Genomic DNA, 18,259 nt, shown 5'->3' with positions numbered 1-18,259 from the left:
TCCAGGGTCAGCGTGCTCCAGCATTAAAAAGGAATTTCAGGAGCACGGATTCAAGTTGTTCAGAAAATCACTCTGGGGTAAATCGGAGCAGAGCACTTAGTAAGATTGTACAAGCATCACTTACACTCGTTAATATTAATAAAATCCCTAAGCCTGGCTAAGATTTCGTAAAATACTTTGTTTAGAAAAAAAGCCTTTGCCAGGCATGGTGGCACACACCTTTAATTCTTACACTTGGGAGTCAAAGGCAGGCGGATCTCTGTGAGTTCGAGGACAGCCTGGTCTACAAAGTGAGTCCAAGACAAGAACTTCTATTCCAAAAGAAAGTATTTATAAAATAGCTACTGGTGCCAGTTTATAATCTGAACATCACGAAGTGCTACTGAGGCCACACTTAAATTATTCAACGTGCCTTCCAATCAACTCTGACATCTAACGCAGTACCCCGGATAACTGGTAGAGCATAACTAAGTGAAAATACAATGCATATGATTCTAAATCCCTGAAAATACAAATAGGATTATCGAGAGATGGACATATAATCATCTGTCTATAAAAACCTGCCAATAAAGTCTCCCTGGGCCTCCATTTCGTGGACTCTACTGTGACACAGTGATGCCCTCTCAAGGACACCATGAGAGGCTGTTATCTTTCTTGGCCATTGCTCCACTTCCCAGCTTCATCTCACCCAACAAGTCGCTCAGCACTGGGAACTTCTCCCAGAGCTGAGCTGTTTGCTTTGCTGTGACTTCTTGCCATTTATCTACACAAGACAGTGTCTATCACACCAGCCAGGAGGCACACATATGTTTATGCGCACACCCGTGCTTGCACGAGTGCTTGCGTGCATGTGCGCGCCTGTCTGTAGGTCTGTCTAGTTATGTGTATAATTTAAATGAAGTTATGCCTGTTGAGTTGATAATGATCCTCACAATAGCTCACATTACCTAAGAAAACCGCCAGTGCCATGTGTGAAAAATCTCCCTTGGAATTATTGGGTAGGAGTGCTTAAGAGATTCGCCGAGTAATAAGGGATGCTGAGTAGCCCTTGGTTGCCTCCCAGAACTTGAAAGTAAAACTGTATTGTTGAAGACACCACAAATTTCAGACACAAGGTTTGTAGGAATTAAGCTAGAACTGAGGACTGGCACCCATAGTATGTAAAGATGCTATGTAGGCTTCAAGAGAGAAAGGCAACCAACTGTCTTACACAGAAGAAATGCCTCCAAACCAAGATAAGGACCAGCTTGGCAATATATCCTCATGGTACAATTGTGGCACATAAATCTTAGGTGCAACCAACATCTTTTTAATTGCATATAAGCCCTCCTCAGCAGGAAGGAATTTAATCTTGGTACTGGAATCCTAGCCAACTACTTACCTATGAGTGATGAGATCAAGGGGCAGAGAAGAGAGCCTACAACTACCATTTTCCCAACAAGTATGATTTCTGCATTCTAAACACTTGTTGTTATGCCAACATGTAAGTGCAGTTCTCACTTATCAAAGGTGTTTCTTTTTGCTACAGAGACCATTACAGATATCCACAACTGGTAAATGTTCGGACAAGTGACTGTGAGTTGTCTAGATTCAATAGAAACATTTGCAACACAATCACTACAATGAAGACTTGGTGGATATTTTAAAAAGAGGGAGATGAACGATTCTAAAAGCTAGAGGTTCAGGGCATCTGTGAGGTAGTGGCTTCTATGTACAATAGGAAAAATGTATATATGAAATATCAAAAATATGGTTGTCTCTGCAAAACATCCACAATGTCAACAACACCCACTGACATGCTATCAGGAATGGGGCATTCTCTCAAGGACCCACCCCTAGACAAACAGCTACAGGTAAGGGTTGCTGAGAGATGACTTGTCAGTCTTTTCCAGAGATAAGCCCTAAATAGATCCATTACCAAGTGATCAACCTCAATTGTTTTATGGTATAAAACAATTTTTAAAAAGAAGTCAGGAATTTGAGAAGCTGTCAGGAATGTAGGAACAGTTAGAAGACAGTGCAAACGAGGTGAAGATGATATAGAGTACTGATCTATGGAATTTTCAAAACAAAACACTCAAATTACTAAATTCAAGAAGCTGTAGATTTTAGCCCACAGCAGCTCAATATCCAAGTACATGCCCTAGTAAGGGGAACAGGAACTGTCTATGACATGAACTCAGTGGCTGGCTCTTTGACACGCCCCCCACCCCCTGTGAGGGGGCACAACCTTGCCAGGGAACAGAGAAGGACCTCCTTTATCAGTGGATTTGGGGAGGGGAATGGGAGGAGTTTTAATCTTAGCCTTTCTGATGTATTTCCAGAATTTTTTTTTTCTGCCATATTCTGTGAGATGCTGCTTGGCAACATGCCCACAGTCAATAGGATTAAGTACTCAACGACTGAAATGTTCAAAGCTGTGGACCAAAATAAAACCTTCATCCTTGTAAGTCTATCATTTTTCACGTATGTCTTATGGTAACAGAATGCTAACTAACAAATAATATAGCAAAATAAGTAGTTTTGAGTGAGAATGGGAAGACATATAAACACTTATCCTTTCTCTACAGAAATTACTTTTAGAAGAGTACAATATCTGCCATTGTGGGTGGCCGAACAAGGAGCAGCATAGGTGAGAAGACAAATGTATGTTATTCTGTTTGTATTTATTGAATTTTGAATATTAAAATACATGTAAGCTAAAACATAAGATTTTTTTTTGTTTGTTTGTTTTTTTACCTATGGGAATGTATTCTTTCTATATAGCTTCCATTGCTGGATCACACTATAATAATTTCTTTTGTTATTTCTTCATTAAAACAATGTAGGTGAGGGGCATGGGGAAGAAGGAGAGAAGGTGGGATTGGGAAGAGACGAGGGAGGGAATCACAGCCAGGATACAAATTGAAGAAATTTTAATAAACGATAATAATAAATAAATAAATAAATAAATAAATAAATAATGTTATAAACTGAGGCAAATGTGAAATCTTTAAATTTTTATCTAACATTATTACAAATTGCCTAATCATGTAGGGTTAGCCTGTTTAAATGTTCAGTGTTTTGTGTCTTCTCTGACATGGAAAGCATGCCTTTCATGTTCTCACCATCCTGTGCCTTTTAAAATGTTGGTTTTTAAGGCATGGGGGGGGGAGTTAATTATTTGCATAGGAAGCTTTGTTTTCAAAAACACATAAAATAAATTATTTATCCATAATATTGGTGAAATACCAGGTATATTTTGAGTATTGTACAAATTTAAGAATGATGAAAATGTTATATATGTATATGGGAATGGGGCTCAAGCCAGGGCTTCACACATACACGGCAAAGAGCCTAAGGATAGAGTTCATTCCCTAACTTTTGACCTTGGTAGTGGCCTTCTGTGTTTCAGTGTCTTCTCAATGATGACAGCCTAATGTTCATATTAGTAAATGACTGAGTCTGTTTACATTGGTGTGCACAGGGCAACACACACACACAAGAAACTAAATCTTAAAAGGAAGCATAACCTAAGAGTAAGTTTTGTTGTTAACAGTAGTTATTGTAAACCCATTAGTCATGCAATTCCCATCTATGTGCCAATCACAGGGCCTAGAACAAACATGGTACTTCTTATATTTTTCTTTTTATAATCCATAAATTACAATATAAGTACCTGGAAAACTAAATTCAATGCCAGTTTACTTGAACCTAAGTTAATATACATTTTCATGCTTGCATGTCTTAATTTTACTGATACACAGACTTTAAAGTCAGAGGTAATGTCATGATAAATGTGCTATGGGGGTCGTTAGCAGAGAAACCACTAGAGAACATGAGAAGCAATTAGGTATTCTTTCACTTGAAGGAAATGAATTAGGTAGCTTATTTGGACGGAAACAAATTAACCTCATTTCCCATTACAGGTGATCAGAAATGCTAGAAGATTCCACCACTAAACCATTGCGCGTTGCAAACCTTCTACTCTTCACTCTTGAATACTTACATGTCTGGCAGTGATTTTCAGTGGGTCCCCAGCATCGACCAGTGCAGGACTTATGGCACCTTCCACCTGCAGATAAGAAAGAAGGGGAAAGGTCATTTTCTCTATAGCTTTCCTTCTTGTGCCTTCTTAAGGAAATACTCTTATTCCAGGATGAAGCTTTTACATCCTGCTAGAATTGAGATATAGCTCCCCCCAAAAAAATGTTCACTTATGTTCCCAAACCTAAATGTTCTTTGTATGAGAAACTAAAGCAGGTATCCTGATTCATGAATCTGTCTTACATTTTACAAGAAAAGGAAATATCTCAGTTTGTCATTTTTTTTTTCCAGGCGGAAGTAAATAGTTCCATTCTTTCACTTTGACTATTGGACGGTGCTATCTCACTGATCTATAATAGTGAATATAACTTCCAAAGCTCACAACCTAATGTTATCAACTGATATTAAAAATTAAGGAGTAATAGTTTGAAGAAGGAAACTGAAATCTATGACAGCAATCATATTTATTCAAACACATCATAAAACATCAACATAAGAGGTAAAATCAAACAGCTAAAACTGGAAAGTTTTATGAAATTAAATGTTTTTTGGTTTTTTTTTTTAATACTTGCATCTAAATTTTTTGTTATCTGAGTTGTCAAATGGCACCTATGAGTCCTATGGTGAGAGTTTCATCTATTTGAGTTTTGCCTCAATGGGCATAGCTGTTCCACAGAGAAACTTCCAGGAGGACATATGCTAAGTACATTCACCAAAAAAACCATGTGAGAGCACTTCCCTTGAAACTTATTTCTGAATTTCACTCAAATTCCTAACGCTCTGCTGACCTATCTTTAGACTTGAGCATACATGCAAAGCCACTAAAGACTAAAGCCTTCCTATGGAATGCTCCTTATTCAGAACTTTGTCATTTTTCCACTAGTAATTGCAAACCAACATCCTTAACCAAGACAACCACATCTTAAAAAATATTAAATAGTTACATCTACTATTACAGTCTTTCCCTGAGTCACAGATTTTAAATTCTTAACTGAGAACTTTCTCTACTTAGCAGTTTTACCTCTCTAATGAAAGCACTCAAGAGAACCTAAAAAGACCACACTCTGAGTGATAAAGTAGGCTTGACTAACACGTTCCCTGGCTGAGCTTGGACCACCTGAGAGTCTATGTTTGGAAGTAAAAAGACCCATGTCCAAGCTCATGTAATGTTTGGACTCTCAATTCTAGTTATCTTTTGAAAAGTATGGGGAACCTTTTGGCAACCGTTTATTTAAAGCAAGCATTGATGAGACACCGTTACTGATATCATGAGTGTGTGATATCCTGTCACTCGGCCATCTGCCTGTTTGGAGCTAAACATATTATATCCACACAATGCATGCTCATTCCAGCGACAGGAAAAGAACTCCATCTGGACCAAACAAAGCAATTTTAATCAGTGATAATGATAATTATTATTAAAAACGTACTGGAGTTCCTTTGTACCAAATTAATAAATCTAAATAAATCTCATTTAGACCAGCGGAAATTAGAGAGGACTGTTAGTCAGAATGAGAAGCAGCATAAACTTTTGGGAGGACAAAATTTTATGAGAAAGTAGATAAAGCACTTTAAAGCATTCACTAAAGTCCTTTAGATGGATCCATAAGTTGATTAAAGATCCACTGTTAATTGATGATATTGAGAGTATAGAATAATCTACCATTTAATCCATTGCTTCTTTAATTGTTTGGGATAACAAAATATTTAACTTTACTTTTCACACCCAGAATGTTACCTATTTAAAATAGAAAAAAAAAGTAAAATAGAAAAAAAGATTACCAAACATAATTATTATAAACAACTGTCATTTTAATATTTTATTTTCTTTATTTGAGTTGAAAATTTTGTTTTAAGGTTTCAACTACTATCCTGAGATTTATATGTATATTTATATTATATATAATATACATGTATGTCTAATACTTATATTATACATATAAATATTCACATTGCTTATCTATAAATTCCAAATACATTTAAACTTTGAAAAGTGAAATATTATTGTAAATAATGTTTATGGTTCTTGTCTAACAATGTTGGACTACTTGGAAACATATTACGTAGTATAACATATACAAAACACAAATTAAGTAATTTAACCTTGGCTGTCTCCTGATTGTGAAATTTCACTTGGCTGACTTCACTTCAGCTGTAGTTATCAAAATCCTCTATGATGCTGAAAGGATGGTACCAACATACTCTTTTCTAGGACTGCCCCTGTTTGGCATCCTCAGTGCTCTTTGGAAAACTTGAGCAGCTAAGATTCCCACATACTTAAGATTGCCTGAGCTACACAGGTCAGGTATTTATCACACCTGTGAAACTAGAGAGGCTTACTTATTAAATGAGGTGTGATTCCACCTCACAGACGGAAGGTCAGGCTCTCCTACCTTGATTTCCCAGCTTCAAGGAGCTATGGCTCCATTTGTCCAGAAAACACATCACATCATGGATCACATCACACAGTGATCCAAAAGAGGGGGCAACACTAGCATTGTTTCCACCAAGTTACGGCTATACAAAGTTGCTACCAGACTCCTTGTGGAAGTAACTGTTTGCCATGTCCTCATCTGCTACCTGAGTTGACTCTTGTAGGTAACTGTTGTATGTTGTGGAGTGTTTTTAAATATGTTTGAAATCCTGCTGAGGTGGTGCACATCTGTTATTCCAGAAGCTGTGCGGGCAGTAGGAGAGAAGTCTGGGCTACATGGAACCGTCTCTCAAAACCCACCAATGATAACATCACAAAACAAAAACCCCAAACCAAAAGAAAACATGGCAACATCCTTTATTTTCCATAATTTCTATTGCAGAAACTGTCAAAGATATAACATGGTAAAGTGTTTCCATAATCATCACGAGAAAAAGCATGGTAAAAAAAAAAATAACCAAGACAACTCCTTGGCAGATTTTCTTCCTTCCTCTATTTCTTACTATTACACACGAATAGTAATATTCGTGTGTAATATATATATATATATATAGTGCTACCTAAAGTACCAAATGTAAAAAATATTGAATGAAAACAGACAGGACTATCACCTTTATGGAGTTTAAAATTAACTTAGGTTTATTCTCATCTGGAAAGCTCTGACACTCTGGTTTCAATGTTTTCTCTCTGTATTGGGGGAGTCACATAAAATTCAATACATTTAAATTTTTCATTACATATGCTTCTATTGAACTTCTTTGTTGTTGTTGTTGTTTGTTTTTGTTTTGTTTTTTTAATTTTTTATTTAACTTTTATTAATTACACTTTATTCATTTTGTATCCCCCCATAAGCCCCTCCCTCCTCCCCTCCCAGTCCTCCCTCCCCCCAATTTCTGCATGCATGCCCCTCACCAAGTCCACTGATAGGGGAGGTCCTCCTCTCCTTCTTTCTGATCTTAGTCTATCAATTCTCATCAGAAGTGGCTGCACTGTCAGGGTTCTAGGTTGGAGTATGAGTCTGGGAAGTTCCCTGTGTTCAAATTTTCTTGTTCTGTTGCTCTCCTTGTGGAATTCCTGTCCTCTCCAGCTCTTACAATTTCCCACTTCTTACATAAAATTCCATTCACTCTGCCCAACAGTTAGCCATCAGGCTCAGCATCTGTTTTGACAGTCTGCAGGACAGAGGCTTTCAGATGCCCTCTGTGGCAGGTTCCAAGGTTGTTTCCTGTTTTCTTCTCCTGGCTTTCAGAGGCCCTCTGTAGCAGGTTCCTAGGTTGTTTCCTGTTTTCTTCTTCTGATGTCCATCCTCTTTGCCTTTCAGGATGGGGATTGAACATTTTAGTTAGGGTCCTCTCTTTTGCTTAGTTTGTTTAGATATACAGATTTTAGTGGGTTTATCTTATGTTGTATGTTTATATGAGTGAGTATATACTGTGTGTGTCTTTTTGCTTCTGGGACAACTCACTCAGGATGATCCTTTCCAGGTCCCACCATTTACCTGCAAATTTCATGATTTCCTTGTTTTTTATTGCTCAGTAATACTCCATTGTATAGATGTACCACAGTTTCTGCATCCATTCTTCAGTTGAGGAACATCTGGGCTGTTTCCAGCTTCTGGCTATTACAAATAAAGCTGCTACAAACATGGTTGAGCAAGTGTCCTTTTTGTGTACTTGAGCCTCTTTTGGATATATACCTAGGAGTGGTATGGCTGGATTTTGAGGTAGCACTATTCCTAAATTTCTCAGAAAGCACCAGATTGATTTCCAAAGTGGTTGTACAAGTTTACATTCCCACCAGGAGTGGAGAAGGGTTCCCCTTTCCCACAACCTCTCCAACATGTGTTGTCACTTGAGTTTTTCATCTTGGCCATTCTGATGGGTGTAAGGTGAAATCTCAGGGTTGTTTTGATTTGCATTTCCCTAATGGCTAATGAGGTTGAGCATTTCTTTAAATGTTTCTCTGCCATTCGATATTCCTCTACAGAGAGTTCTCTGTTTAGTTCTGTTCCCCATTTTTTAAGTGGATTACTTGGTTCGTTGCTTTTCAGCTTCTTTAGTTCTTTATATATACTGGATATGAGTCCTCTTTCAGATAAAGGGTTGGTTATGATTCTTTCCCAATCACTAGGCAGTCGCTTTGTTTTGATGACAGTGTTCTTTGCTTTACAGAAGCTTTTCAGTTTCATGAGGTCCCATTTATTGATTGTTGCTCTTAGAGCCTGTGCTGTTGGTGTTCTGTTCAGGAAGTTTTCTCCTGTACCAATGAGTTCTAGGGTATTCCCCATTTTTTTCTAGCCAATTTAATGTGTCTGGTTTTATGTTGAGGTCTTTGATCCACTTGGACTTCAGTTTTGTGCAGGGTGATAAGTATGGATCTATTTTCATTTTTCTACATGTAGACATCCAGTTGGACCAGCACCATTTGTTGAAGATGCTATCTTTTTTCCATTGTATGGTTTTGGCATCTTTGTCAAAAATCAGGTGTCCGTAAGTGTGTGGGTTTATTTCTGGGTCTTCTGTTTGATTCCATTGATCCACCATTATGTTTCTATGCCAGTACTATGCAGTTTTTATAACTGTTGCTCTATAGTACAGCTTGAGATCAGGGATGGAGATACCTCCAGAAGATCTTTTATTGTAGAGGATTGTTTTAGCAATTCTCGGTTTCTTGTTGTTCCATATGAAGTTGAGAATTTTTCTTTCCAGGTCTGTAAAGAATTGTGTTGACAATTTGATGGGAATTGCATTAAATCTGTAGATTGCTTTTGGTAAGATGGCCATTTTTACCATGTTAATCCTGCCAAGCCATGAGCATGGGAGATCTTTCCATCTTCTCATATCTTCCTCTAATTCTTTCTTCAGAGACTTGAAATTTTTTTCATACAAGTCTTTGACTTGCTTGGTTAGGGTTACACCAAGGTACTTTATGTCATTTGTGGCTATTGTGAATGGTGTTGTTTCTCTAATTTCTTTCTCAGCCCTTTTGTCTTTTATATACAGGAGTGCTACTGATTTTTTTTGAGTTAATTTTGTATCCGGTCACTTTGCTGAAGATGTTTATCAGCTATAGGAGTTCCCTGGTAGAGTTTTTGGGGTCACTCATATATACTATCATATCATCTGCAAATAGTGATAATTTGACTTCTTCCTTTCCAATCTGTATCCCCTTGATCTCCTTCAACTGTGTTATTGCTATAGCAAGGACTTCTAGCACTATGTTGAAGAAATATGGAGAGAGTGGGCAGCCTTGTCTTGTCCCTGATTTCAGTGGGATTGCTTTAAGTTTCTCTCCGTTCAGTTTGATGTTGGCTATAGGCTTGCTGTATATCGCCTTTACTATGTCTAGATAAGTGCCTAGTATCCCTGATCTCTCCAATACTTTAAACATGAATGGATGTTGGATTTTGTCAAATGCTTTTTCTGCATCTAGGGAGATTATCAAGTGTTTTTTTCTTTCAGTTTGTTAATATGGCGGATCACATTGATGGATTTCGAGATATTGAAGCACGCCTGTATACATGAGATGAAGCCTATTTGGTCATAGTGGATAATATCTTTGATGTGTTCTTGTACTTCGGTTTGCAAGTATTTTGTTAAGTATTTTTGCATCAATGTTCATAAGGGAGATTGGCCTGAAATTCTCTTTCTTTGTTGAGTCTTTGTGAGGTTTAGGTATGAAGGTGACTGTGGCTTCATAGAATGAGTTTGGTAATGTTCCTTCAGTTTCTATTTTGTGGAATAGTTTGAAGAGAATTGGTGTTAGCTCTTCTTTGAAGGTTTGGTAGAATTCTGCACTGAAGCCATCTTGTCCTGGGCTTTTGTTGGATGGGAGACTTTTGATGACTGCTTCTATTTCTTTGGGGGATATAGGACTATTTAATTGATTTACCTGGTCCTGATTCAGCTTTGGTAAGTCAAATCGATCAAGAAAATAGTCCATTTTATTTAGATTTTTAAATTTTGTGGCACATAGACTTTTGAAGTAAGTCCTAATGATTGTTGGGATTTCCTCAGTGTCTGTAGTTATGTCTCCCTTTTCATTTTGTCCCCCTTCTGATTTTGTTGATTTGGGTGTTGTCTCTGCCTTTTATTTAGCTTGGCTAATGGTTTGTCGATCTTGTTGATTTTCTCAAAGAACCAGCTCTTGGTTTCATTGATTCTTTGAATTGTTTTATTTGTTTCCAATTGATTGATTTCAGCCCTGAATTTGATTATTTCTAGCCATTTTTTTTTTTTTTTTTTTTTTTTTTTTGTGTGTGTCTGCTTCTTCTTTTTCTAGGGTTTTTAAGTGAGCCCTTAAGTTGCTTGAATGCGCTGTCTCGAATTTCTTCTTGAAGGCACTTAGTGCTATGAACTTTCCTCTTAGCACTGCCTTCATTGTGTCCCACAAGTTTGGGTATGTTCTGTCTTCATTTTCATTGAGTTCTAGGAAGACTTTAATTTCTTTCTTTATTTCTTCCCTGACCCAGCTGTCATTTAGTAATAAGTTGTTCAGTTTCCATGTGTGTGTAGGCTTTTTGCTATTTCTGTTGTTGTTGAGGTCCAGCTTTATTTCATGGTGATCAGAAAACATACAAGGGATTATTTCAATCTTCTTGTATCTGTTGAGGCTTGCTTAGTGACCAACTATATGGTCTATTTTGGAGAAGGTTCCATGAGGTGCTGAGAAGAAGGTAAATTCTTTTGTGTTTGGGTGTAAAGTTCTGTAAATATCTGTGAGGTCCATTTGATTCATGACCTCTGTCAGAGTTATTTTTTCTTTGTTTAATTTCTGTTTTGTTGACCTGTCCTTTGTTGAGAGTGGGGTGTTGAAGTCTCCCACTATTACTGTGTGGGGATCTATATGTGGTTTAAATTTTTTCAATGTTTCGTTAACAAATGTGGGTGCTCTTGTATTTGGGGCATAGCTGTTCAGGATTGTTATGTCTTCCTGGTGGAATTTTCCCTTGATGAGTATGAAGTGTCCTTCCCCATCTCTTTTTATTAATTTTGGTTGAAAGTCTATTTTATCAGATATTAGAATGGCTACTCCTGCTTGTTTCTTGGGTCCATTTGCTTGGAAAGTCGTCTTCCAACCTTTTACCCTCAGGTAATGTCTATCTTTGTGCCTTAGGTGTGTTTCTTGTATGCAACAGATTGCTGGGTTTTGTTTATGTATCCATTCTGTTAATCTGTCTTTTTTACTGGGGAGTTGAGTCCATTCAGTGGCTGTTAGATCCCTTGATTTTGATGTTGGCTGTGGTCATCAGGTTGTGTGCTTGGTTGCTTTTTGTTTTACTGTAGTAAGGTTAATTATTTCCTGTGTTTTCTTGACAGAAGCTAATTTTCTTGGGTTGGATTTTCCCTTCCAGTGTCTTCTGTAATGCTGGATTTGTGTGTAGGTACTGTTGAAATTTGATTTTGTCATTGAACATCTTGTTTTCTCCATCTATGAGGACTGAGAGTTTTGCAGGGTATAGTAGCCTGGGCTGATATATGTGGTCTCTTAGGGTCTGCATGATATCTGTCCAGGCCCTTCTGGCTTTCATAGTCTCTGTTGAAAAGTCAGGTGTGATTCTAGTGGTTTTGCCATTATATGTTACTTGGCCTTTTTCCCTTGCAGCTTTTAGTATTTTTTCTTTGTTCTGTATACTTACTGTTTTGATTATTATGTGGTGGGAGGATTTTCTTTTCTGGTCAAATTTGTTGGGTGTTCTGTAGGCCTTGTGTATTCTTATTGGCCTCTCCTTTAACTTGGGTAAATTTTCTTCAATGATTTTGTTGAGAATATTTTCTGGGCCTTGGAGAAGGGAGTCTTCTTTTTCCTCTATACCTATTATTCTTAGGTTTTGTCTTTTCATATTGTCTTGGATTTCTTGGACGGTTTGTGTCAGGAATTTTTTTGGATTTAACATTTTCTTTGACAGATACATCGATTTCTTCCATTGTATCTTCTAAACCTGAGATTCTTTCTTCCATCTCTTGTAGTCTGTTGGTTATGCTTACCTCTGTAGTTCCTGTTTTCTTCCCTAAATTCTTCCTCTCCATTATTTCCTCCATTTGTGTTTCTTTAATTTTCCAGTTCTTTCTTCAGGTCTTGAGTTGTTTTGTTTACTTCCTTCACCTGTCTGCTTGTATTTTCCTGTTTTTCTTTTAGTTCCTTCAACTCTGTTTCTTTTATTTCTATCAGTGATTTAATTATTTCTTCTCTGAATGCCGCAAACTGTTTGGCTGCATCTTCCTGTATTTCTTCATGGATGGCCATAATCTGCTTGTCTTTAAGTTCCTCCATTTCTTTAAGGATAGCCATGATCTGTTTGGTTTTATCTTCCTCTAATTCTTTACATATTTTATTTGTTTCCTCCATTATCCTCTTCATCAGCATAGATGTAAGGTCATCTTCTTGATTTTCTATTATACTGCGTTGTCCAGGGCTGTTTGCTCCTGGATGGCTGGGTTCTGGAGATGCCATATTGCTCTGTCTTTTGTTGGTTGAGCTTTTACACTGACCTCTACCCATTGGGCTGTTTTAGGTGTTGGCTGTTAGTTTCTATGCTTCCTGGAGTCCTGAGGTAGGGAGAATCCCCTTTGCCGGAAGATGATTTTTCCTGAAAGAGTCCTCCTCTGCTTTTTGGGTATGGTCACTGTATGGCCAGTGTTTCTCAGGAATTGCCACTGCTCACCTCAGGTGTATAGACCTGAGTAGTAGCTGTGATCTTTGTTAGGCAGGGGGGCTCTCCTCTTACCCATAAAAGTTCTCAAGACAGCTGCCCCACTGCTGGGTTTCTCATTATAAATTTAGTGAGCTGCTGCTGTTGTTAACAGTTTTCCAGGTACAGTCCTCTTGTAGAACCTGCTGATTCCCTAGCTGTGGGGTGTTCTCCCAACAGGGAAACTCAGTCTGTTATCCTGGGGCACACAGTTCTGTTTGGGAAAGTGAGAGGAGCGCCCAGCAAGTCTCTGGGTCAGAGGCTGACTGCTCTGCTCTGGGCCTAGAGAATGTGCACCTACGTTGAGTTGGCACCCGGAGGCGCCGCTCTGGTCTGGAGGCTGGTAACTGAGGGCTCCACTCTGGTCTGAGGGCTGGGTGCCTCACTCTGTACTGGAAGCTGTGTGTCCCTGTCTGGGATGGCGGCTGCGGGCACCACTCTGGTCCGGACGCTGTGGGTGCAGTCCTCTTGAAGGACCAGGGATTCCCACAGTTTTGTCAGTCTAGCTAGGGATAACTGGTTGGTCCTTGGCACAGTATCTGAGGGCTGCTGTAATGGCTCTCTGGCTTTTGTAGGTCTGAGAATGCAGCAGTGTGCCCCAGTGCCCTAGGGGTACTCAATAATGGCAGCTGAGCACAGCGCTTCTGCCTGCATTAGAAAGCTAGACCCTAGGGTCTGCGTGAATCCAGAAAGTCTTTTGGTGCTGGATGTCCTAAGCGTTAGACCTGATGATCCCCCCCGCTGTGGGGTTTCCTTCTGCCAGGGACATCCAGTCTTTGCTTTAGGGACCGCTGTTCTGTCTGGGGTGGCGAGTAGAACCCATAGGCACAGACGCCTGCCCTTGGCTCCACCTTTCTGGCCTTTGGGAGCCTGGGTGTCTGCCTAAACTGGATAATTTTCCTGAGACCTTTTCGGGGTGGTGGTATCAGCTGAGTGCTCTGAGATCAGACCAGCCGTTTCCCTCCCTGTGGGTTTGCACCCGACAGTGAAACTCAGTCTCTGGTACCCTGGGGCCCACAGTTCTATCTGAGGTGGCGAATCAGGCGCACAGGCAGAATTCTGTGCTGGAGCCTGGGTCCCCAGCTCTAGTTCTGGGCTGGCTCCTGGGGCACCTGCGGAACCCGAGTATTTTCCAGGGGATGTCTGGTTAACCTAAGGTCAGTCCCAATCGTTTCCTGCTCCGTGGGGTTATCTCTCCACTGGAAAATCCAGTCTGTGATGTTGTGGGCCCACAGTTCAGTCTGAGATAGTGACCAAATCACGGTGGTGTGTGGCTCTGGGCTGGCGACCAAGCGCCTGGCAAAACCAGGATCTCTTCCGTGGTTTAGTTGGGTGAGTTAAAGCTGATTGAATCCCCCACCGTGAGGTATCCTCTCACCTGGGAAACACAATCACTTGTGTTTTATGGCTGCAAGTTCTGATTGCTGGTCACTGCTGATCCTGCTGTGCTGCTGGTCAGAATGAGAGTCCTCCTGGCCCCGCCATCTTGCCCTGCCCCTCTCTAGTGAACTTCTTAATAATTACATCATGAATAGAGGCAGAGTGATTTCAATATAGGCTTTTATCAAACCTGTTTTAAAATTTTATTTCTATTTTTCTCTGTATTGAAAGTTTATTTTGTTCTCACATAATATATCCTGATTGCAGTTTTGCCTCCCTCTAATCCTCCAAGTTCCTTCCCACTGCCCATCCCATCTGATCCATCTGCTTTCTGTCTATTATTAGCAAACAAGCAGACTTCTAAGCAATAATAATAAAACATAACAAAATATAATACAAATAAAAGCTGACAATCAGAATAGGAAAAAAATAAACAAAAAGAAAGAAAATACCTAAGACAAGGCATAGAAATAGGTATGGATGCAGAGACTCACTTGTTCACATTCTAGAATTCTTTAAAACATTAAATTCTAACCCATATGATAATACATGTATGTATACATATGCATACATACATGTGTGTTGGTTACTTACATACACAAACATGCACACACAAACTCACACACAGACATATGTATGTATATGAAGACATATACATGTGCGTGTTTATAAGGAGAGAGAGGACCTGAGGGTCAGAAGAGAGAAAATATATAAATAAATAAATGAAACAAAAATAAATGTAAAAATAAAAATAAAATTGAAAAACAAACCTTGACACAACAGTATGAGATAAGAAACCTCCAAAGATGCTGTTGAGTTCTGTTTCTGTAAGCCATTTACGGATGGGTATGCAGTCTACCATTAAGAATAGTTTGTTTCCCCAGGGAGACTCCATCCAAAAAGAATAAATTTTAGTATGTTTATCCTATATTATACGGCTAATAACCACTTATGAGTCAGTATATATGCCTTTCTCTGTTTCTAGGTTACCTCACTCGGGATGATCTTTTCTAGTTCCCACCATTTGCTTGCAAATTTCATGATTCCCTTGTTTTTGATAGCTGAGTAATATTCCATTGTATAAATGTACCACAATTTCTGTATCCATTCATTAGTTGAGGGACATCTAGGTTGTTTTCAGATTCTGGCTATTACAAACAGCCTCTATGAACATGGTTGAGCAAATGTCCTTTTTGTATAGTTGAGCATATTTAGGATATATGCCTAGAAGTGGTATAGCTGAATCTTGAGGTAGCACTATTTCTAATTTTGAAGGAGGACACTAGGGAAGATTCTCAATCCTCATTCAGAAGAGCAAACTGGGAACAAGACAGGAGCCTATCACAGAAGGCCTCTAAAAGACTCTACTGATCGAAGTATCAAAGCAGATGCTAAGACTCATAGCCAAACTTTGGGAAGAATGCATGGAATTTTATGAAATAAGGGCATGATAGAAAGACCTGGAGGGGACAGGAGCTCCAAAAGGAGACCAACAGAGCCAAAACAACAACAACAACAACAACAACAACAAACAAACAAAACAAAACAACAAACAAACAAACAAACAAAAAAAACAAATCCTGAGTTCTGGGGACCCTGCAGAGACTGAAACCCAGTAAAGGACTATGGATGGAGAGGACCTAAAACCCAGGTCAGAAGTAGTCCATAGACTCAAGATCCAAGTGGTTTCCCTAATAAGAGGAGCAGTGGCTTTTCTGGCATGAACCCAGTGACAGGCTCTCTGATCATCCCCACCCTGCGGGGGTGGGGAGGAGCACAGCCTTGCCAGGCCACAGAGAAAGTCAATGCAGCCATTCCTGATGAGACCTGATAGGCGAGGGTCAGATGGAAGGGGAGAAGGACCTCCACTATCAGTAGACTAGTGGAGGGGCATAGAAGGAGAAGAGGGAGGGAGGGTGGGATAGGGAAGAGATGAGAGAAGCCAGGATTTAAATGAATAACTTGTAATAAATAATAATAATAAGAAGAAAAGGATAAAAGATAATAGAAAATGATGATGATAATGATAATAATAAAAATAAATTTTCCTTTGCTAGTAGTTATAAATTACAAAAATCTTCTGGGATAGGTATGGGGGTCTTATGTCCACTTCCTTTAGCTCCAGGACCCCATGTGGTACAGACCTTTGCAGACCTTCTGCATGTTGCTTCAGTCTCTGTGAGTTTCTATGTGTGTAGATCCTGTTGGTTTAAAGGGTCCTGCTTCTTTGGTCTCCTCATCCCCTCACTCTCTTACTGTCTCCTCTTCCTCAATGTGTTCTGTTATTTTTTTTTTTCATTTTAACCTTATTTTATTTAGTTGTTCACATTACATCGCAATCACGGTCCCATCCTCCTCTCCTCGTGGTCCCACACTTTCTCCTACTCCCTTTCCCCCTCCCTTACCCCTCAGGAAAAAGGGCCCCCACTAACCCACCCCAACACTTCAAGTTGCATCAGGACTGGAGACTGAAAAGGCTAGACTCTAACTAGACAGGACTCCCAGGGGAGGAAGGTCAAACACCAAACCACCCACAAAAACTTTGACCCAGAGTTTACCCTGCCTGCAAGATGTTCAGGAATAAAAATAGAGCAGAGATGGAAGGAACGTCCAACCAATCACTCGCCCAAACTGAGGCCCATCCAATGGAAGACAGCCAACCTCAGACACAAACACTAACATCAACACTCTGCTGTGCTTTCAGACAGGAGCCTAGAGTAGCTCTGTTCTGAGAGACTCCGCTCAGCAAAGGACCGAAACATGCTGAGACTCACGGCCAAAGACTGGGCATAGTCCAGAGAGCCTTGTTGAAAAGTTGAGGGAAGGACAGAAGAAACCAGGGTGGATAGCCACTTTAGAAGAAGACCAACAGAGTCAACTAACCTGAAACTGAAGCACCAACAAAGGAGTGCATGGACTGGATCTAGGCACCCTAACATGTATACCCGATGGGCAGCTTGGTCTTCTTCCTAGTATGAGGAGTAGGGACCATTTTTAACATGGACCCTGTTGCGTGCTTTTTGATTACTTCCCCCTAGTGTGGCTGGCTTGCCAGGCCACCATGGAAGAGAATATACTCAATTTTTTTATGATTTCCTAGTTTATTAGGAGAGGGATTTGATGGAGTGTTCAAAGGGCTGAGTGTTCCAAGGTCTCTCATTCTGTCTCTGTCTGTATCTCTGTCTGTGGATCTCTGTATTTGTTCCCATTTGCTGTAGGAGGAAGCTTCTCTGCTCTGGTTGAGCAAGGCACCAATATTTAGTTTAGCAAATATTATTAGGAATTATTAATTGCTACATTCTTTTAGTACAATTGTAGTATTAGGATTTACACTAGATCCTTGAGCTATCTAGTCTCTGGTTCATGGTTTCCCAAACAGTGTTGGATATAGTTCCCATATTGCTGAATGGGTCTTAAGTCAAAACAGATATTGGTTGGTTACTTGAACAAGTTTTGTTTCACCAATGTACTATCATTCTAAAGGCAGGACCCCATGAAAAATCAAACATATTTTAACAGTTTCACTCACCATGCTTTTGGTGCCAAGTGGAGTACCCAGCCACGTGGAGCAAGTTTATGCAGTCTGGTGAAATGGTAAAATGTTATGTGTCTGACATATTTATCTACCCTTATATTCTCTATATGTAGATGGGTCACCAGGATTCTTTCTGTGAAAGGAGAGGAAGGTCCTCTGAAAGGTCCCTGTTTGTCTCTCAAAGGAACACACA

The 18,259-nt window shown here is 39.5% G+C and overlaps 1 protein-coding gene across 3 annotated transcripts in view; it reads right to left on the bottom strand.

The window, feature by feature from the left end:
* Positions 1-18,259, bottom strand: part of Erbb4 (erb-b2 receptor tyrosine kinase 4) — a 1,095,063-nt gene that overhangs the window by 327,611 nt on the left and 749,193 nt on the right. For all 3 annotated transcript variants that reach the window (XM_055616306.1, XM_055616307.1, XM_055616305.1), the window contains exon 5: positions 3,989-4,054. In XM_055616306.1, the coding sequence (XP_055472281.1) occupies positions 3,989-4,054 (66 nt within the window). The remainder of the gene's footprint in view (positions 1-3,988; positions 4,055-18,259) is intronic.

This window comes from Psammomys obesus, unplaced genomic scaffold, assembly GCF_907164565.1.
Source record: "Psammomys obesus unplaced genomic scaffold, mPsaObe1.curated_primary_1811, whole genome shotgun sequence".
Taxonomy (NCBI): domain Eukaryota; kingdom Metazoa; phylum Chordata; class Mammalia; order Rodentia; family Muridae; genus Psammomys; species Psammomys obesus.
Note: the sequence above shows the minus strand (reverse complement) of the source record. Positions and strands in the feature narration are given on the sequence as shown.